Genomic DNA, 22,781 nt, shown 5'->3' on the forward strand with positions numbered 1-22,781 from the left:
CTAGTTGGCACAAATGAAAGCTAGACAAAGATAAAATTGCTTTTCATTGGCACAGAAGAGAGAATTTTAACGTAAGATAAACTCTGTGATTCTCATAAATTTCAGTATATTTTCTTTGCCAAAAAATAGTTCTCATTTTGCACAAAAGCACAAATCTTTAGAAGGGTGATAATAATAAAAGTACATACATCTGATGATGAAGGTACTCTATAAAGCTGGTTTCTGCTTAGAGAAAGAATATGAATATGGCTTTCCAGGAGGGACATGCTGAGCCTTATCCTTGATAACAGATTCATTAATTTGTGATTCATTAATAATCATAATTTGTGACTCAGCTTACTTCAGGCAGATCTACCACAACTGAAATTGTGTGGAAAGAAACTTCACTTAAAACTTAAATATTTAATATTCTAATTAGAATGATTACAAAATTTATAATCTGAAATTAGGATAGTTTTGAGAAATAATAGGGGTTTCATTAATAATCATGCCCTGACAATATAATGACCAGACCCTATACTCATCTTTCTTTGATGAAATAGGCGTATCACATGTTTAGATTGAAATCCTTTAGCTCCAAGTTGATTTATAGTATGCCAGACATGTTCCCCACTTTATTATTATGTAGGTAAAAACAAAAGCCCATTAATGGATTTGAGAATGAGCTTAATTTTTGTGCTTTTAAATTAATGTTTCTTTGCAGCATGACCATTAATTAATTTACTGTTTAGCTTTTTCATATTTTACTTCCCCAAAATGAGTGGTTGTGTTTAATTCTAGTTGCTTTTGTTAAGCATAGACATTGTACCTTGCCATCAACTGTTATGTAAAATCCTAATCTTAGAGATAGTGTGCTAGACAGTCATAAGTCCTTATGAAAAGATGGTATAGAAATAAATAACACTATGTTTTACCGAAGATCCTCTCTACCACTATCTTTTCTGTGTTGTCTTTTTCTGTAATATTACAGTAAACACCTGTTTTACAATCAAAGTGGCTTGGTTTAGCTATTTCCTCCATTATATAACATTTTTCTGTACATTTTAAAATTTGAGAGATAAGAGAGCTCCTGTCCTCCAGTTCACTCTTCCAAGTCCCCTCAACAGCTGTAACTGGGCCAGGCCAAAGCCAGTAGCTGGGGACTCAGTCCAAGTCTCCCAAGTGGGTGTCAGGAACCTAGTTATTCAAACAATAACACATGAGCATCTTTTCTCTCTCACACTTTTTTTTTAAGATTCATTTATTTGAAAGGCAGAATGACAGGGAGAGAAAAATCTTCATCTGCTTGTTCACTCCCCAAATGACTCACATAGCTGAGACTGGTTCAGGCTGAACAGGATTATACATAGTTTTTCCTGTGTAAGTCCTTTTTCAAATGATTACTTGCTTAACTACAGTAATTTCGTTCAGTTACATTTAATTATTCTCTAAGAGATCTTAAAGCATACATAATATTAATACTGTTCAGTCTTCAAGTTTCTTAATATGGGAAAAAAAGAAAGTATAAAATGGTGAAATAAAGTCTATATCCAAAGCCACTTCCTTATTGACTCTGCAGGGACAGTGCTAGGATTTCCTAGGGTTCCAGATTGCCTGATTCCTCAAACAAGGCAGAATGTCACAGCAGCATTTTAAGCTTAATTTCAGTTTTTCCTATTTGAATAATTTGTTATCATTTGCTTCTTTAATAAGACCTCTTTTGACAGGTTATGAGTTTAGTTGTTTTCTGAGAAAATTCTAGGATAATACAAAGGGAACTTGGTAAAGAGTATTGGTGAATACATTCTAGAGGCTGGCAATGGCACAGCAGGTTAATCCACTACCTGTGATGCCAACATCCCATATGAGCACTGTTTCAAATCCCAACTGATCCATTCCAGTCCACTCCCTGCTAATGTGCCTGGGAAAACCATGGAAGATGGCTGAAAGTACTTGGTCTTCTGCCATGTTTGTGGGAGACCTGGATCTAGTTCCAGGCTCCTGGCTTTCCCTGCAGCCATTGCAGCCATCTGGGGATTAAGCCAGCAGATTGAAAGCTCTACTTCTCTTTCTGTAACCCTGCCTTTCAAATAAAAAAGTAACCTTAAAAAAAAAAAAAGATTCTAGATGATTAAAGAAAGGGGTGTTAGATCACATAAATAAAGCAACAATGTCAAAGTAGGTATTTTTGAAGCTGGAATAAAATGAACTTTTTTTTTAAAGATGCTTAAGACTACATAGTAGGCTAAACTTCCTCCTACAGCACTGGCATCCCATATGAGCACTTGTTCAAGTCCTGGCTGCTCCTCTTATCCAGCTCCTTGCTGATTGCGGTGGAGGATGGCCCAAGTGCTTGGGCCCCTGCACCCACGTAGGAGACCTGGAAGAAGCTCCTGGCTCCTGACTTCTGATTGGCCCAGCTCTGGCTGCTGCAGCCTTTAGGGGAGTAAACTTTGGAAAAAGTTTGAATTAAAGAAGGACCTTATGAATGTTACATGACCGTAAGCATTCCAAACTCTTAGCATCTAGTACCTTAAACCTAAAGGAAGAGAAGATGAGGAGTTGTGGGGAAGAGACAGGTGAATAGAAAGAGAACTTAGTGTGAATATATTTTCAAGCAAGACTGGCTGTTGGATTGTATTAGAATATTGTAAGTGAACCCCAGAGCAAGTCTTTTAGGTGAAATGAAATGAAAGTGAAACTTCATATGCTTTTAAGCTGTATGTAGAGATACTGTACTAAAATGTAGGCCAAACTTTTCAGCATCAAATAGTAACTAAAGAGGAATAAGGGAAACAGGGAAAGGAAGTACATGCCTAATAGGGGCAGAGAGGTAAAGGAGGCCAAAAGAGAGAGCTAAGTCTTAAGGAAATTAGAGAGGAAGAGTTCTTTGTCTACTTCCAACTGGACAAACTGAGTTGTATTTCTCATTTAAATTGGAAGGGTAAAATGAATTTTTCTTACATATCTTTTAAGTTTGGAATGCTAAGTGCTAACAGTTTACCAAGTGTTTTTCTTAGAGGCTAGATATTTTCTTTTAGACACATTTGAATTTTTTTATTTTAAGGGAACTTTTGAATCTGATGAGTTGTCTATTCATGCTTGCATGCTTATCCCACCTTAAGTGTTTGGTTTTTTTTTTTTTCCCCTCTAGAATGAGTGTTTCTTTTTTTCTTTTTCTTTTTCTTTTCTTTTCTTTTCTTTTTTTGACAGAGTGGACAGTGAGAGAGAGACAGAGAGAAAGGTCTTCCTTTGCCGTTGGTTCACCCTCCAATGGCTGCTGCGGCCGGCGTGCTGCGCTGATCCAATGGCAGGAGCCAGGTACTTCTCCTGGTCTCCCACGGGGTGCAGGGCCCAAGCACTTGGGCCATCCTCCACTGCACTCCCTGGCCACAGCAGAGAGCTGGCCTGGAAGAGGGGCAACCGGGACAGAATCCGGCGCCGCAAGGCGGAGGATTAGCCTAGTGAGCCGCGGTGCCGGCTAGAATGAGTGTTTCTTACAGTGAGGTTTAGTCCTTTTAAAGAAGAAATTATTGATAACTTAGTCAAGTTTCATTATAGGTGTGTAGTTTGTAAGGCTGGTGGTATGATTTTGTTACTTTTTTATGCCTGAGTGTTGAGTTGTTTTCTAAATATTGAAACCTCTTTTGAATTTGAATTGTGTCTCCTCAGAAGGTCAAAATGTTAAACTCACTTCTTTGAGGACTTTTAGTCACACAGTAACCAGTTTTACAGAATATCTTTCTGAAGCTATGCTCCAGAAATAGTCCTTTGCAGGAGCTGAACAGGAAAAAATACATGGTTTTTCTTTTTTTTTTTTTTTAAGATATAGTTATTTATTTATTTATGTGAAAGAGTTACAGAGAAAGATTGATCTTCCATCTGCTGGTTCACTCCCCAGATGGCTGCCATGGCCAAGGCTGGGACAGGCCAAAGCCAGGAGCTTCATTCAAGTTTCCCACATGAGTGAGGGGCCCAAACATTTGGGCCATCTTCTACTTTTTTCCAGGCCATTACCAGAGATCTGAATTGTAAGTGGAGCATCCGGGACACAAACTGGGATGCCAGTGTCGCAGGAGGCAGCTTTACTCACTACGCCACAATACTGGTCCCCTGTTTCCATTTTTATTTAAAAAAAATTTTTTTAGGATTTTATTTAGAGGTCAGAGCTATGGCATAGTAGGTTAAGGTTCCACCAGCAGCACCAGCATCCCACGTGGATGCTGATTTGAGTCCCGGCTGCTCCACTTACGAACTAGCTCCTTGCTCTAATGGCCTGGGAAAGTAGTGCAGCATGTCTCAGGTGCTTGGGCCCCTGCACCCACGTGGGAGACCCAGAAGAAGCTCCTGGTTCCTGGCTTCAGATCGGCTCAACTCTGGCTGTTGTGGCCATTTAGGGAATCTTACAGCGGATAGTAGACTTCTCTGTAACTCTGCCCCTCAAATAAATAAATCTTTTTTTTTTTTTTTAAAGAGCTGAATGATATGTAAAAATACCTATGAATAAAAGATTTTATTGAATTATTTGAAGGTCAGAAAGACTGAGAGAGAGATCTTTCATCTGCTTGTTCACTCCCCAAATGGCCACCGCAGCCAAGGCTGGGCCACGCCGAAGCAAGGAGCTGCTTCTAGGTCTCCCACATTGGTGTAGGGGCTCAAGTGCTTGGGCGACCTTCCAGTGCTTTCCCAGGTGCATTAGCAGGTAGCTGGATGGGAAGTGGAGCAACCAGGACTTGAACCAGGTCCCATGTGGGATGCTGGCATTGCAGGTAGAGGCTTAATCTTCCACAGTGCCAACTCAAAAATTTTTATACCTGCAGAATATTGGAAAAATAATGCAGCAAATATTAAGTTTGTGGTGTAGGAGTACTTCAAAGTGTTCATGGAAAAATAAGGTTAAAAGTATAAGTTTATTTTGGTGGGAAAAATTCTATAATGCGTGGGTTTCAAAATTTTCTTTGCACCAAAGTAAATTAATACTTTATTTGTTTTCATTTGAAAGGCAAGGAGATCGCATTCACTGGTTCACTCCCCAGATGCCTACAACAGTCAGTGCTGGGCCAGGCCAAAGCCAAAAGCATGAAACCCCATTTGAGTCTCCTTTGTGGATGGCAGGGACCCATGTGCTTATTAGCCCATTTACCTGCTACCTCCCAGGGTGAACATTAAGTGGGTAGCTAGATCTAAATCGGAGTAGCTGGACTCTGGACCAGGCTTTCTGATCTGGGATGAGTTTGTCCCAAGCAGCAGTCAGTTTAACCACTGTTCCCAACACCTGTCCCTAAATTTTTATTTTTAATTCCATTTTTCTGCAAGCTTCTGAAGTGCTCTCATGACTTATTTATATATAAATATGTTTGTGCATGAACCACTTCAAAGTAAGTTGTACCTGTTTTGTTCTAAATTCACTCAGTATCCCCAACATACAGGCAGCGTTTATCTGGAGTCTTTAGGAAAGTATCTTTTATTTATCTGTTTTAATTCAGAGCCCATTCAAAATTCAGGCATTGCATTTGGTTACTATATCTCTTATAAATTCAGAAAATCATCCTACCTAGAAAAGGACCCACTTATATCTTGGAGACACAATCTAACAATAGATCATTAGATGATTTCATTACTGTGTATATATGGTAGAGTATACTTACACGGATTTGTATAATCTGATGAACACCCAGCCTGCATAATACGTGCCATCATCTTTGAATTCCATCATTGGCCTAACTGAATATTTTGTGTTGCATGACTAGTTTCAAGGTTACTAATTAAATACTCTTCAAATCATGACCTTTAACCCTGCTCCCCTGCATATTTTTGTAACTCTGTTAAGGACTTGCATTTTACTTATGAACAGTGCTATAATTATTATCCATATGGATAGGAGACTCCCAAGATTTTTCCCCCTTGCTCATCATATGTTCATCCTCGCAGCCAAGGAACCATCTTCCAAATTTATTTGGAGCATTGGTTAACTGTTTAATTGAGTCAAGGACTATACCTGAATCTCTGTCTTTCTTAGTTAAAGCCATGTAGATTTTGGTAAAGTTTTTTTTTTTTTTTCATAGTTATGCACTAGAAATAAAATGATTAATACAAAGGTGAAAGAAAACAGAGAACATTCTCCTTTTTTAATTTCAGGGTAGTTTTTGACACTGATAATTAAAGTGAAACAGGAGCAGTTCTGACCCTCTGTACTTTTGTCTTTATAACCTGTACTTACAGCGGATATAATTTTGTATTAAAATTTAGGGGGTTTTTTTTAGGTCAACAAGGGCAGACACAAGATTATTCAAAGGCTTGGGAGGAATATTACAAGAAGCAAGGTATTGTTTTTATTAGAAATGAGTTTCTTTTGGGCTTTTAATTGTGGTTACAGCAGCAAAATTGTTGTGTTTTCTTAAAGGTCAAGCAGTTCCTGCTCCTACTGGTGCTCCACCAGGTGGTCAGCCAGATTATAGTGCAGCCTGGGCTGAGTACTATAGACAGCAAGCAGCTTATTATGCCCAGACAAGTCCCCAGGGAATGCCACAGCATCCTCCAGCACCTCAGGTATAATAAATTCACTGATTTATTTGTTTCCATTCCAATCATGTTTTCTGCATGTTTACTGTTTGTCTGTTTGGGAGTGTTTGCCTTTAAATTCATATCTGGTGAAGTATAACTAAATGAAGTACTATGGTATATTGTTTGGGTTTTTTGTTTTAATAATGCGTTCTGGCATCTGAGTGCTGAATATTTCTACAATGCCATTGATTTTAAAAATAAATTTTCTTCCCCCAGGGATTTGCAAATCATGCAAGAAGCCACCACCATTTATATTAACCAGTTTTTCTTTCTTAAAGGATTCACTCCTGAATTAGCTCCATTTAAAGGATTTTCTTTAACTTTTTGTGTATTTCTTATGTATCTCTTCTGCACAGGGCCAATAATAAGAAGTGGACAATACAGTATTTGCTTCATTGTGTGGGGGAAAAAAACCTTTGTTAAATATATGGATGCAGACGACTTGATGAAGATCTTAATTTTGTTTTTGGTTTAAAATAGTGTTTTTTTTTTTTTTTGAAAAATGTACAAAATATCTATCACTACTGATAGGAGGTTAATATTTCTGTGTAGAAATGAAAATGGTTTGTTTTTAGTATTTAGTGTAGATGTACACATTCCAGCAAATGTATTTGCAACTATTATGTGGTCAATGCTTTGTGATATAAATGTACTTTTTCAATGTATACTTTCACTTTTAAAATGCCTGTTTTGTGCTTTACAATAAATGATATGAAACCTCCTGTGTCGGTAAGTTGGATATGTGGGTAAAAGATTGATAATTTCTTAGCAATGATAAATTAAGATACATATACACAAATATATAAGCTTTCCCCATGAAATATTGAGTTTTAAACACTGGCATGTTTTTTCCCCCTTGCAGTATAGTGGTAGATTGGAGGATCTTTTCCATTTATTGTATTTGGCTGTTTCAGCACAAGTAATCCTGATATCTTCATTTTTTTTCCTTCTGTTTGATTAAAAACTGCATGTGTGTACAGTGATCTTTTGGCATACTTCCATTGCATTAACAGTGAAATTTCCTTTTTTATACATGACCACTGTTTCAGATCTGTACTGCTGCTATAACAGTTAACCTTTCTGTTCTTACTTGATTTTTCAAGACTGTTTCAGCATAACTACTTTTAAACAGTTTTCAGATAGTGAATATGAGTAGTATAATAAAAAGTTTTCTTTATGTAAAGCAATTCTTTCAATGTATATAATATTAGTGTGTTTCTTTCTAAATTTAGGGTAGAAAAGTGACTAGTATGCAAAATTATAGCTACATTGCATCTGCCATTGAAACATAATTGGGGTATGGAAACGTTCAAGCTTTTTTTTCTTTTTTTCTTTTTGCAGTTTAGATAAGCTTTGTTTTGTAAATGCACAAGTCCAATCATTGAATCAACTTAATTTTTTTTATGTACTTGAAATCATTTTATTACTCTTTAACACTCATGCTGAAGTTCTGATATTTTGTTGAAATCCATTGTTTTACTCTTTGCATATTTGTTGGCTCTTTGCATATTAATATATTAGACTACATGCAAATACAGTCTGTCTTGCCATTGTCTGTTGAAGTGCAGGTTTGATCCAGCCAGTATAGAACTAGCTCTGTAGGGGTGAGGAGGACTGTGCTGTGTATCATCCTTGATTGTGTTCCTTCAAGGAGCATTGCACTGTAAGTACATCAGAATGACAAATTGATGAACTGCAACAGTTTCTTTTTGTCAATGTTCCACATAATGCAAATGCCATACTTTGTTTGAATATTATGTTGGAATACAGTGCTGATATCTTGGAAAACCATAACTGCTTCTTAATTTAATATAGAATAATACATAGTTCTGTATTTTTTTTAAAGTGAGCTTAATGGGTAAGTATTTTTTATATGCTTTAGCTATAGCTAAAGAAAACTGATCATTAACAGTTGAATAGTATACTGGTGCTCCTGAAATATTGTTTTTCAGTGTAAAATATGCATATCTGATACTAATATGAAAGACTTGAAATGTATGAGACAGGAGTTGTCTTAGTTTGCAAATAATGAGCAACGTAGCACTTAACACCATAAATATACTGTCATTGATGAGGAGCACCATTTGTTTTGATTATATTTTAAAGGAAGATGTACTAGGACATAAATGTTGAGATTACTTACAGGGTGGAAAATAGCAGTACAGTTCATTGTAGATATTTTGAAATGTTTTTGATTGTTTTATATAACCTGGAGTGACTTCCCTTACCCTTATTTAGACCTGGGAATGTAGTTCTAGTTTCAAAGTTAATAGTTAAGGAGTTAGTTATCTGTTAACTTTAAGACTAGGGTATTGATGTGAATAATTTCAGTATTTTGCATGATACTGTTTTAGATAAACTTTTAGGAAAGTGGTGCATTTATTAATTAAACTAAAGAAGTAGTTCAGTTGGATTCAGTATCATTACTCACAAATTGGAGGCTGTTGATTTTGATTCATTTAAGGTTTAAAATCTTTATTAATTGCAAACAGTGCAATTATTTATACTTCACAGTGCCTTCCCAGACCTTCCACCTTAGGTTCTGCTGCAAAAGCAACAGGTAAGCACAACCTAAGGACATATATAAATAAATATTTCAGTACATTAATGTTGTCCCTGTGAGGTTTTTGTGGTTGTGTATTCAAAAGCAATCTGCCACTGCTTCCCCAAAATGTATTTTGTTATTTATGCTACCATTTTAATGGAAAGTCTGTAAGTTGTTCAAGCAGCTGTTTACATTTCTGGGTAATGTTTTTTATTTTAATTTTTTTTTCTTAAAACAAAGTGATGAGTAGATTGCTGCTATAATTGAGCTGCATCCAAATCTTTTTGTATTTTTTCCCCAAATATAGAAGTGTTAAACTAAAAAAGGACAGTTACATAGTTTTCAAGGTGTAGGAAATCACTTGGTCAGAAACTTCAACAGCCTTCACAATCTGTTTATATGAATGACAGGACATTTTCTTTGCCCTCCAAAGCTATGATTTCTTTATTCTTTCCTTACTTTTGACTATAGTAATTCAGTAAGGTTATTGTGGGTCAGAGTTTTATTACGATTTTTATTTTAGACAACTCAGTTTTCATAACTTTTATATATGCTGAAAAAAATATAAGGAATACTAGCAGTATGTTTTGATGAAGGCATGTGCATCAGTGAAATGTTAACTGTATAGCAAATAACCTTTCATAATCTGTAGCAACCAATATTTTTCTGATTTATAATATTTTAATAACTGACGCTGCATTTTATTTTTTTTTTTTTTTGCCAGTTTAAAATGTTTGTGTGTTCTTATAGATGATTTTAACTGGTACATATTTTGAGTTAAGATGAATGTATTGAAGCAGCATCATTTCAGTCTTGTTTATAAGATTTCTAAAATGTGCTGATCCTTTTAAAACTCCTGCTTATCTCTACAACAAAGAAAAATATTCAAAAATACTGCCTTCATTTTCACACACAGTGCTGAAGATGCTGCAAGCACCAAATCATAGCTCATAAAATCAGGTCCTGAGATAGTTAACCATAAAGAGGAATCCTTTGAGTGTATGCCATTGGTGAGCCGATGAGCATGGACCATAGAAGGGCTCAATGTAGAAGGTAAAATTGGCACATCATAATTGAGAAATATGAAATGTATTCCCATACATAATATGGTATAGGGTATAATGTACCTGCTTTTGATCACTTTTCATTTTAAAGTGCTATTCACTGAATCTTAAATGTTCCATGAACTGTTAAATTTCTTAAGTTGTGTAGTTACTGCACCACATTTAAGTGTATATGTGTTTTTAATAGTCAATGCTAGGTATGTTAAGATTTGATGATAGAAAGGGGCTCTTGGAACCTTAAGAGCCTGTCAAGTTTTGGGTAGTTGTAGTTTCATTTTTATAACAGAAAATATAGATGAATGCTAATAGATACTGAGACATTGTTTCTATCTCATGAGAAAATTTTTTATTCGTTACCGTAAGCCTTCACTGATATATAAGCATTTTTTTTAATGATGCTAACCTTAACCTTGAAACAAATGGAAAGCAGAAAAGGTGAGCCAGTTGATTTGAATGCATTGGATGTTAGGAAACAATGTTTAGTTTAGATTGATTTATTTAGCACTTAAAAATTTTTGACAGTATGTTTCAGTTTCTAAAGACATCTTAGTGTGGTGATAGAGTTCTGTGGGTTAATGTTTCTTTTTGAAATGAGAAGTACAGTTTTATTTTTTAATTAATGAAAATGGTTTTAATACTAAAATTAGTCATTTGATACTAGTTTATAAAAATTGTAAAATTTATCCTTAATATCTTATTCATAAAGATGGATTTGAGTAGGAATAGCAGAGAACCTTCAGAGGGGAATAGGAATGTATTCAGAAGTGATAACATTTTCATTTGTTTGAAAACTCTGCCAGTAAAACCAGTTCTGCTTAGAAAGTTATGTTGTCTAGAATAATGGTGTAGAATTTACTAATCAATGAGAATGTCTTATTTTGTTTTCTGCAAATTTTGACTCTTGAAAATAACCTGAGTTTTTGTTTAGTTAGTCACTTGTTTTTTCTTGCCACAATATAAACTTTTGAGGGATTTTTAAACTGGTGCTTTTAAGAAGCAAATAAATCCAAGGGTTTTAATTTCATCAGTGATACCCCTAAAAAACTTAAATGTATTTGCACATATATATATATTTTTTCTTATGCATGCTCAATGCATTTTCGTCCTGAGAAAAGTGTTCTCTACAGAAACTACCCGTGTGTAAAAAGAAGATTGGCTTAAAATGGCTACTGTGATGGGAACAGTGTCTTAGGGAGATGCAGCTTGGACTTGAGGTAAATTGAATACTTTACAACCTGTGGTTTAGAGTTTGCTTTAATGACATTGTATGTAAAAAGACCCATGATTGCTGTAATTTTGTATTCATTATGGTTTCCTCAATAAAAAAAAATAAAAATGTACATTGATGAACATTACAAGAGAGTGCCTTGTGTCTTTTGTACGTAATAGCCAATAAAAAGAACTGTCCACTTTAAACTTGACTTTGAGTAAAAGTTTGCTATGAGAAAATATTGTGGGGTTTTTTTTGGTTTTTTTCCTTAAATAGTTTCCAAAGTCCATAACAGCCATGGTTGGACCAGGCTGAAGCTGTAAGCTAGAAACTCCAGCCAGGTTCTCCCATATGGATGGCAGAGACCAAACGAACTACCTGAACATCAACTGCTGCCTCTTAAGGTCTGTGTTAGCAGGAAACTGGAAATTCAGAGCATAGCCTGGATTTGAACTCAGGTACTCTGGTATGGGAATACACATGTCCCAACCAGCAGCTTAACCACTAGGCTAGATGCCTTCCCCTGGTTTTCAGAAAATTCATATGCAGGGCCACTGTTGTGGTACAGCAGGTTAATCTACTACTTTCAAAACTGGCATCCAGTATTAGTGCCGGGTTCAAGTTCCTGCTGCTCTACTTCTGATCAGCTCCTTAATTAATATGCCTGAAACCTGGACAGAGTTCCTGGGTTTGGCCTGGCACAGCGTGGCTCTTGGGGCTATTTGGGAAGTAAACCAACAGTTGGAAGATGTATGTCTGGTATATCTGTTTCTCCCTCTGTGTCACTCTTGACCTTTCAGATATTTTAGAATAAATTTTACTAAAAAAGGATGTAAATACATATGATAAGGGGTTTGTAAATACCCGATTTTTTAAAATTTGGAGCTCTTTGTACTGGTTCACTCCCCAAAATGCCCACAATAGCAAGAAGCTGGAGACTCAGTCCAAGTCTTCTGTGTGAGTGTCAGGGATCCAACTACTTAAACTATGTTTTGCCTCTGGTTGGGCAGCTGGAATTGGGAGCGGAACCATGTCTCAAACCCCAGCATTCTGACAGGGAATGCAGGTATTCCAGGTATTGGTTTTAACTATGAAGCCCAATACAACTCAGGTACAAGTCTTTAAATACAGAAGGACTTTTTAATACACAAGTTACTTTATTATTGGTTTACACTGTAAAATAAAACTGTCTTCCAGAAAATTAAAATATAAAACAATTTAATAGAACACAATAGCTAATTATTTACAAACATTTTAAAGATTGTAACTTTAGGTTGAAGTTCTGCCATTTTCTCCCAAGTTTAATTTTCTTAGATCTTTAAACTTTTGATTATATTGAAATTGTTTTCTCCTGCATGAACTATTAATATAAAGTTTTCTCATTAAAATATAGTTATTTTAGGCAAGATCACAACATATTTGCTTTATAAATTTGTATATTACACACCTTCAAAAAAATACATGTTAAATGTAACATTCAGAACACTATAGGCAATGGTTTTCTTTTTTTTTTCCCATGATTCTCTTTTCCTGTGAAAGAACAGATGTTCCTCCCCCTCAATATATCAGCTTAAGAAAGACTTTGAAACTATAACAATCAAAAATCAAGTACTTAAAATATGGAAAAAAGCCCACTCAAATTGAAAAGTTCCAAATTCATTGTCTCAGCTATTTCAAACTAATTTTATTTGTAAAGGCTCATAGATGGCATTCTTTCATGCAAAATAAGGGTTTCTTTTTTAAACATAATTGCTGTAAACTCTTACAGGAAATACACAGCCTTTATAATGAGTTCTGATTGAATAATTAACTTTCCCTGTTCGTTAAATAATTTTATTGCTACTGCATAATATAAATCTGGTGCTCATTTGTAAATAAAGGAAGATACTCTTTAGATGAACTTGTGATTTGAAGACTTATGAGAAGGAAGAAGTCAACACAGTGGCACTTCTGGTTTGCTTTTTTGGCCCCGCCACAGAAAGGATGGATGCAGTAAGAAAGTTGGAGAGAGAAAGTTCCAGAGGACAGGGGATGGGAGCTAGTAGTCATCAGCTAAAAAAAAAAAAGAAAGAAAGAAAAATGATTGTTTTAAAGGAAAAATTATAAGAATAAAAGATTAAAAGAGTGATCAGTTCTTACTTTCAATGGTAAGAATACAGGTACTAGCTGCAGAGCCTTTACTGTTGACTGCTTTACACATATACTCTCCTCCATCCTCTGGAAAAGTTTCTGGTAAGTAAAGGCAGTAAGTTTCTCCTCTTTCAATATATTGATAGTCTTCTCCATCCTGCAATATTTCTCCTTCAAACCACCATGTGATTTCTGGTTTGGGTTCTCCTGTTACTTTGACAGTAAATCTAACTGGCTCACTATCTACAACAGATGTGTTTTTTAAAGGCTTCTTGAACCATGGAGCTCCTGATCTGGTTTGCTCTTCATCTTCAATAGTAGAGCCATTCATGATGCTGCCCTCTTCTTCTTCATCATCATCTCTTTTCTGTATTAAAATAAATGCATTCAGATTCATATTTGTAGGGCAGTATTTTCAGGGCAGTGATTTAGGGTATTGAATGTAAATGGTTTTTAAAGAACATGTGAACATTCTTACTACAAAATGCACTCTACAGTAAACATTGTAGTAGATTGAAAGCTATTACATTTTTAATCCTTCATAAAATTGGTTTTAAGGAAGGCATCCTTAGAAAATAAGGTATATGCAAGTCTGGTACCTTTTGTAGCGCTGCATCAATTTCCTTTTGTTCAAACTGCATGCGGAGTAACTTTTGTTCTTCGATCCTTCTTTGTTGCTCTTCCTCTCGTGCCTTAGCCATTTGTTCAAATCTAGCTTTCATATTTACTTTGTGAGTAAATGGAGCCTCACTTTTTTTTGCAGGTTTTACATCAACATCTTCCTCCTTTAAGGAAATGGGCCAAGAATAACGATTGCTTGTTAATATTTCTGAAGGTGTTATTCATAGGCACAAAATAATTAACATGCAATTTGCAAATATGCGAATTTTCTCTCAATTCAGGAAAAGTGACAGTAAAAGCATTCTTAATTGTGATACTTTTTTCCTAATGCAGAAATCACATGATATCTCTAGGTTCAAAGCCTATTCGTGCAATTCAGAGCTTGTTTTAATAGTACTGAATACTAAAATGTCAGAATACAATACTATACATTGTTAGAATATGCCCTTACTTTGCACAAGAATTCATACTACTCATCATCCTACAACATAATATGAAGTATAATTTCTGTTGTTTCCAACTTCATGACTCTTCCTTTCTTAATTAATGGCCAAGTGGCAGGGAAGGCAGTTTACAGCTATAAAAACTGGAGACCACTCTTGAAAGAGGCAACAGCTGGAAGAAACATGGTGAAGTCATACAGGTGAATTATGTGTTACCTCACCCAGTTGGAAATACGGGAAAAGAAGTGAACTCATGAAAAGCAAGTTTGGTGGTGCTAGATCACTAACAGTTTTTGAGACTGTTTTAGAGGTATTAAAGAGGTACAGTTCATAAAAAGTTTCTAAAGTATTTTCTAATTCTTATAAATTTTGCTTTTGTGGAAATCTCACCACTTACACTTCACAATTCTATGGTGAAAATTTTCAGGGTACCACATCCAACTAAAAGGAAATTTTGAAACAAGCTATAGGTTAATTGCCTTCATATAGGCAATCTTAGGGTGAGCCTTGGTGCAGCAGTTGAGGTAACTATTTGAGACACTGGCATCCCATACAGGAGTACCTGGGTTCAAGTTCTGGGTCCAGCCCTGATTCCAGCTTCCTGCTAATGCACACATTTCCAGGCAGCTCAAGTACTTGGGCCCTTCTATCCACATGAGGGACCTGGGTTGAGTTTGTGGCTCATGTAGGTCTGGCCTAGCCCTGGCTGTTGCTGGCATTTGGGGAGTGAATAATTAGATGGGAGAGCTCTCTCTGCCCTTGAAAATCTTTTTGTATTTTAAAAAATAATGGTTTATTTGGGCTTTAAAAAAAAAAATTGTGCCCTGCCAAGTATCTTGATTCATGAGGTTTCATGTCAGAAGTTGCACCTAAGTTTCAATGAAAAGTAATAGTTAAAGTTGGATACTTTTTCTAGTTTTCTTGAGTCAGACTTTGGTGTTTGGAAATTCTAGAACATCAGACAAACATATCTGATGCGTAAATTGTTTCCACTATTACTTTAAGCTGATAAACCTAATACTTGGCTACAGGTATTTACTGGTGAATTATGCTAGGTTTTTTTTATTGTTATACAGGAAAATAACAATCAATGGTTCTTTTACTCCAGTTTTATTTCATCAGGCTTTTCTGAAACTTAAAAAAGGACTTACATATTATTCATTTAATTTTACTTATTTATTGTTTGCCCAGCTTCAGTACCAGATATTTCAACTCAATAACTGCTTTTCTGACTAAAACCTCAGTTAATAATTTGCCTTCCAGGCTTTAGCATAGAACATTGTGCAAATTGCTAACTGTTCATTTATCTGCCTCAAACCTACATTTACATATTAAAATTTGAATAAAGGAATTCCTCATGAGCTATTTGGAAGAAATTTTATGAGCAGCCAGGTAAGTATAGTTGTCAACTCTTGAACTTTTGAGAAGCTGGGTTAATGTTTCTGTTAAAGGACTCTACTCAGATAGTCATGGTAAATGGAATGAACTTTGTTCTCTAGGTACATGGTTTTAAGGGCACTAATATCCTCAGCACAGGAATATTAAAAGCCACACTAATCCATGTATAGAATGATTTTGGAATAAACCTTACTAGAAAACCTAACTTGAAAAGTCAAACATACATGGGGTCAGAATTGTAGTGCAGTGAGTTAGTCTGCAACTCACAACTCCAGCATCCCATTTCAGAGGGCTGCTGCACTTCCAATCCAGCTTCCTGCTAATGCGCTTGGGAAGACAGCTAAAGATGGCTCAGGTACTTGGGCCTCTGCCATCTGTGGGAGACCAGGATGGAGTTCCTAGCTTCAGCCTGGCCCAGATCTGGCCATCAGAGCCATTTGGAGAGGAAACCAGTGGATGAATGCTCCATCTGTCCCTTTGTCAGCCAGTGTTTCAAATAAATACTTTTGGGGAAAAAAAAAAAAAAAGCACTAAGGTAAGGCATTTGAGTACCAAATGAGTAGTACAGGTTAAGTTCTAAAGGAGTTGGGATGGAATTCTTTATCAGATGATTTCTTTAGACCTTGAAAGACATCCTAAACATTTTGAAGATAGAGGAAATTGCTGTAGTGGTTCAAACTGGGGTGGAGGGTTGCCTTTCTCTGGTAGTTGCACTCAGCAAGAACTGCTAACAAGTTTTTCAACACTCTGTCAATGACCTTTAATACAGAAAGTTAGGAGGGATTTCAGCATCCTTCATAAGAAACTCTGTTTATACAAAAGAACCAGTAAAAGTAAGAAGTCACCAGAGGCCGGTGCCGCGGCTCACTAGGCTAATCCTCCGCCTTGCGGCGCCGGCACACCGGGTTCTAGTCCCGGTCGGGGCACCGGATTCTGTCCCGGTTGCCCCTCTTCCAGGCCAGCTCTCTGCTGTGGTCAGGGAGTGCAGTGGAGGATGGCCCAAGTGCTTGGGCCCTGCACCCCATGGGAGACCAGGATAAGTACCTGGCTCCTGCCTTCGGATCAGCGCGGTACGCTGGCCACAGCGCGCTGGCCGCAGCAGCCATTGCAGGGTGAACCAACAGCAAAAGGAAGACCTTTCTCTGTCTCTCTCTCTCACTGTCCACTCTGCCTGTCAAAAAAAAAAAAAAAAAAAGTCACCACAGTCAAGATGACAGAATATGGAGGGAACTTAACTGCTCTAGTCTACGGGAAGGTAGTTTAAATAAAGTGCAGAGAGATCAGTCTCAGGGAAGAGTTTAGGAAAAAATGGAAGAGGAAACAACATAAACTAGAGGGACACCATGGACCTATGTGGATGGTGTGGAAATGCACAACTCATGACCCCAGCAGCTGAAAGCCTCAAACACCACATCAGCTTTGGAGTGAGGTGAGACCAGACTGTAGCAGCCCAAGTCACTGACAACAAAGCTGTGGGAAGAGCCTAGCATGAATCCAGCTTGGAGCCCTGTGGGGGACAGTGTACTTGCCAACCTAGAGGGAAAAAGGGGAGGGGGTGGCCAAGTTTCACCGCAACCACCCAGCACCTGCATCCTGTGACTAGCTAAAGAGAGTGTGGGCACCATGTTCAACATACATTAACAGCTGTGCCAGCTCATGTCCATGTTCCCAGCAACCAGCTGAGAAGAGATGCCCGATTCTGGCTGGGAGAATTGAAGGAGCTGGGAGCTCATGACTGTGGGAGCCTTGTGTGCTGGGACAGCCAAGACACTGGCTGCATGAGAGGATGCAGGGTGTGGTTGAGACTTTAGGCAGTCTCTATGGATGGATCCACATGCTCAGAGCTACCTGATTACCTGGTGAGGGTCATTGCTGTAGGATCCGTGTTCACAATGAGGAATGCACGGATCCTTTGTGTGGTTCTCGTGGAAGTACAGATGAAAATTGTTCCCACTTGGGCTAGCGCTCAGGCATTGGTCTCCTATGAGGAGAGGAACTTGGCGTGAGACTATGCCAACAGAGCAGAACAAACCTCTCTAATTAAAATAAAAATTACCACACCCAACTTGGGCATCACCTTAGACACTTCCATCACCCTGGAGCACTGAACAGAGCTCCCTGGCCACACCCAGCACACACCTCTGGATATTCACTGAAAGAGCAGAACTCCACTAAGCCACCGAGGCATACTTCAAAGATAAAAGCCATCACAAGGGGAGGGGGTGGGGGAACCAACAAGTATCATAAATGCCTAGTGATAAATGTAGATATTCAAGAAACAAGAATAAGGAAGACAAGTTGACACCCCCAAAAGAACACAACACTAGAACACAACACTAGAATGTGAAGTTGAAAAGATTGATGAAATACAAGAAGCCATTCAAAAATTTGATCATAGGATTACTTAGAAGTAATCAGGAGCCAATTCATCAATTCATACATGACAACAATGAAAATCTCCACAAAATTGAGCTTTTAAGAGAAATCAAAGTATTGGAAATCAAGAATTCAATCAAACAAATAAAAAAAATACAGTGGAAAGCTTTAAGAACAGACTCAGTGAGGCCGAAGAAAGAATATCTGAAATAGAAGATAAGTCTCTGGAAATATTAAAGTTGGACCAAAAGAAGAAATAAGAAAACTAAAAAACAGTGTTAGAGATTTATAGGATACTATCAAATGACCCAACATGCAGCTCACAGGAGGTCCTGAAGGCATGGAAAGAGAATCAATTAGAAGGCCTTTTTAGTGAAATAATGACAAAAAAACTCGCTAATTTGGAGAAGGAATTCTGAATACAGGAAGCACATAGAACTCCTAATAGACATGACCGGAAAAGAACTTCATTCACCATGACACATTGTAGTCAAACTTTCCACAGTAAGACATAAAAGATTCTGAAGTGTGCGCAAGAGATGCCAGATTAGTTTCAGAGGATCTCAAATGAGACAGCTGACTTCTCATCAGAAACTCTACATGCTAGGAGAAAATGGCGAGATATATTCCAAGTCTTAGGAGAAAAAAACTATCAACCCAGAATACTGTATCCTACAAAGCTATTGTTTAGGAATGAAGGCGAAATAAAGACCTTTCATAACAGAAGTTGAAAGAATTTGTCACCACTTCTCTAGCCTTACAAAAAATTTAAGGATGTCCTACACACAGAAACCTGGTCATCACTATGAAAGAAGGTGAAGGCAGAAAATCTCCCAGTAAAAATACAAAGGTGGGGATCTGTGCTGTGGCATAGCAGGTAAAGCTGCCACCTGCAATGCCAGTATCCCATATGGTTTCCAGTTCAAGTCCTGGCTGCTCCACTTCCAATCCAGCTCTCTGCTAAAGCCTGGGAAAGCAGTAGAAGATGGCCCAGGTCCTTGGGCCCCTGCACCCACATGGGAGACTGGAAGAAGTTCCTGGCTCCTGCCTTCACAGAACAACACAGCTCCAGCCATTGTGGCCATCTGGGGATTGAACAAGCAGATGGAAGACCTCTCCCTAACTGCCTCTGCTTCTCTCTAACTCTTTCTTTCAAAAAATTGAATAAATTAAAAAAAAAAAAAAGTACAGGGAACTGGTGCTGTGGCTCACTTGGCTAATCCTCCACCTGCGGTGCTGGCATCCCATATAGGCACCAGGTTCTGGTCCCAGTTTCTCCTCTTCCAGTCCAGCTCTCTGCTATGGCCCGGAAAGGCAGTGGAGGAGGGCCCAAGTGTTTGGGCCCTGCACCCGCATGGGAGACCAGGAGAAGCACCTGGCTCCTGGTTTCAGATCTGCGTAGTTCTGGCCATGGCGGCCATATGGGGAGTGAACCAACAGAAGGAAGATCTTTCTCTCTGTCTCTCTCTCTCACTCTATAAAAATAATTACAAAAAGTACAAAGGAGATCCAAAGTAAGCAATCGGAATATTTATGGGAAAATGGCAGGTCCAAGTCATTACTTGAATATAAATGGCCTCAACTCTCCAGTTAAAAGATACAGACTGGCTGAATGGATTAAAAAACAAAACCCATCTATTTGCTGCCTACAAGTAACACATCTAACCAACAAAGATACATGCAGACCAAAAGTGAAAGGATAGAAAGATATTTGATGCTAACAGAAACCAAAAAAAAGAGCTGCTGTTACCATCCTAATACCAGACAAAATAGACTTTAACATAAAAACTGTTAAAAAAGACAAGGGCACTACATAATAATTAAGCGATCAATTCAACAGATATTATTATAATAAACATATATTCCCCTAGTTACAGGGCACCTGGCTATTGAAAAGAAATGTTAATGGATTTACAGGAAGACATCGACTCCAATACAATAGTAATGGGGGACTTCTGTACTCCACTTTCAGCAGTGAACAAATCAACCAGATAGAAAATCATCAAAGAAACAATAGAGTTAACCCACACCATGTACATAGTGGATCTCTACAGAATTTTTCATCCTACAGATGCAGCATACACATTCTTCTCACCAGTACATGGAACTTTTTCAAGGAAAGAGCACATGCTAGGCCATAAAACAAGTCTCAGCAAATTCAAAAATTCAAAATCATAACATGCATCTTTCTCTAATCACAATGGGATGAAGCTAGAAACCAACAACTTAAGAATCTCTAGAACACATGTAAACACATGGAGACTGAACAACATGCTTCTGAATGAACATTGGATCACTAAGGGAATCAAGACAGAAATCAAAAGTTTCTGGAAACAAGATGACAATACAACATATCAAAACTTAAGGGATACAGCAAAAGCAGTGTTAAGAGGAAAGTTTATAGCAATTGTGCCTACATCAAGAAATTGGAAAGGCAACAAATAAATGAGCTATCGATGCATCTCAAGGACCTAGGAAAACAATAGCAAACAAAACTCAAAAACAGTAGGAGAAAATAAATAATAAAAATTAAAGAAATAAAATTGAAACAAAAAATGCAAAAGATCATCAAAACAAAGAGATTTTTTTAAAAAAACAAAATTGACACACCAATGGAACAACTAACAACAAAAAAAAAGAGAGAAGACCCAAATCAATGAGATTAGAAATGAAAAAGAAAATTTACCAACAGACACCCCAGACATTTAAAAAATCATCAGATACTACTACAAAGAGCTGTATGCCAATAAATCAGGAGACCCATAAGAAATGGATAGATTCCTGGACACATACAGCCTACCTAAATTGAGCCAAGAAGACATAGAAAGCCTAAATAGACCAATAACCATGATGGAAATTGAATCAGTAATAAAAGAAAAGCCCAGTAATGATAACTTCACTGCTGAATTCTTACACACATTTAAAGAAGAACTAACTCCAATTCTCAAATTATTCAAAAACAATTGAAAGGGAGGGAATCTTCCCAAACTCTTTAAGAAGCCAGCATCACCTTAATTCCTAAACCTGAGGAAGATAAAACAGAGAACAAAAACTACAGACTAATATCCCTGATGAACATAGATGCAAAAATACTCAACAAAATACAAGCCAATCAATTCCAATAGCATATCAGAAAGATCATTCACCCAGACCAAGTGGGATTTACCCCTGGTATGCAGGAATGGTTTAATGTTCATAAATCAATCAATGTGATACATTAACAAACTGAAGACCAAAAACCATATGATTATCTCAATAGACTTAGAGAAAGCATCTGATAAAACACAACACCCTTTCATGATGAAAACTTTCAGCAATTTGGGTATAGAAGGAACATTTCTCCACTCAATCAAGGCAATTTATGAGAAACCCACAGCCAGCATCTTATTGAATGGGTAAAAGTTGGAACCATTCCCACTGAGATCCAGAACCAGACAGGATGCCCACTCTATCATTGCTATTCAATATAGTCCTGGAAGTTTTAGCCAGAGCCATCAGGCAAGAAAAAGAAATCAAAGGAATTCAAATTGGAAAGGAGGAAGTCAAACTATCCCTATTTGCAGATGACATGATACTATATATAAGAGATCCAAAGATTCCTCTAAGAGACTATGGAACTCATAGAATTGTTTCAAAAAGTGGCAGGATATAAAATCAACACACAAAAATCACTAACCTTTCTATACGGAGACAATGCCACAGCTGAGAAAGAAATTCTAAGGTCAGTCCCATTCCCAATAGCCACACAGACACACACACACAAGATAAAATAACTTGGAATAAACTTAACCAACAATGTCAAAGATCTCTACAATAAGAATTATAAAACATTAAAGAAAGAAACAAAAGAAGACAAAATAATCAAAAAATCTTTCATGTTCATGGATTGGAAGAATCAATATCATCAAAATGTCCATACTACTAAAAGAAATTTACAGATTCAATATGATTCCAATCAAAATACCAAGATATAGAAAAAAATGATGCTGAAATTCATATGGAAATACAGAAGATCCCAAATGGCTAAAGCAATCATATACAACAAAAACAAAGCTGGAGGCAACACAATACAAGATTTCAAAATATACTACAGGGCAGTTATCAAAACAGCCTCATACTGGTACAAAAACGGATGGACCAATGGAACAGAATAGCAAAGGATACAAATTGGGAAGGAGGAAGTCAAACTATCCTTATTTGAAGATGACATGATTTTATATACAGGGGATCCAAAAGACTCTACCAAGCCACTATTGGAACTCATAGAAGAGTTTGGTAAAGTAGCAGGATATAAAGTCAGTACATAAAAATCAACATCCTTTGTATGCACAGACAATGCCAAGGCTGAAAAAGAACTTCTAAGATCAATCCCATTCACAATAGCTACAAAATAAATCAAATACCTTAGAATAACTTTAACCAATAATGTCAAAGATCTCTACAATGAGAAT

At 37.0% G+C, this 22,781-nt stretch overlaps 2 protein-coding genes across 63 annotated transcripts in view; one reads left to right on the forward strand and one right to left on the reverse strand.

Annotated features, from left to right (window-relative positions):
* FUBP1 (far upstream element binding protein 1) overlaps positions 1-11,507 on the forward strand; it is a 37,094-nt gene extending 25,587 nt beyond the window's left edge. For 4 of the 50 annotated variants that reach the window (XR_011390622.2, XR_016210948.1, XR_016210951.1 and 1 more), the window contains 5 exons: positions 6,383-6,528; positions 8,112-8,206; positions 9,058-9,103; positions 10,005-10,141; positions 11,280-11,507. Coding sequence is in view for 26 of the 50 variants with exons in the window: in XM_008265015.5 (XP_008263237.1) it covers positions 6,243-6,302; positions 6,383-6,528; positions 9,058-9,165 (314 nt within the window). In the remaining 24 variants the exon portion in view is untranslated. Of the gene's footprint in view, positions 1-6,242; positions 6,303-6,382; positions 6,529-6,759; positions 8,332-9,057 lie in introns of those variants that run through there. The other 46 variants (XM_070078200.2, XM_070078201.2, XM_089300449.1 and 43 more) reach the window with 20 other exon arrangements.
* Positions 11,508-12,496: 989 nt separating this feature from the next.
* The window catches only part of NEXN (nexilin F-actin binding protein), a 56,943-nt gene continuing 46,658 nt past the window's right edge, over positions 12,497-22,781 (reverse strand). For 11 of the 13 annotated variants that reach the window (XM_089300443.1, XM_070078196.2, XM_008265034.5 and 8 more), the window contains 3 exons: positions 14,092-14,277; positions 13,502-13,859; positions 12,497-13,414 (listed from right to left, as the gene is read on the reverse strand). In XM_089300443.1, coding sequence (XP_089156569.1) covers positions 13,401-13,414; positions 13,502-13,859; positions 14,092-14,277 — 558 coding nt within the window. In that variant the 3' untranslated portion in view covers positions 12,497-13,400. Of the gene's footprint in view, positions 13,860-14,091; positions 14,278-22,781 lie in introns of all 13 variants that reach the window. The other 2 variants (XM_008265035.5, XM_002715905.6) reach the window with 1 other exon arrangement.

Source organism: Oryctolagus cuniculus, chromosome 7, assembly GCF_051225735.1.
Source record: "Oryctolagus cuniculus isolate XC-2025 breed Fujian yellow rabbit chromosome 7, ASM5122573v1, whole genome shotgun sequence".
Lineage (NCBI taxonomy): Eukaryota > Metazoa > Chordata > Mammalia > Lagomorpha > Leporidae > Oryctolagus > Oryctolagus cuniculus.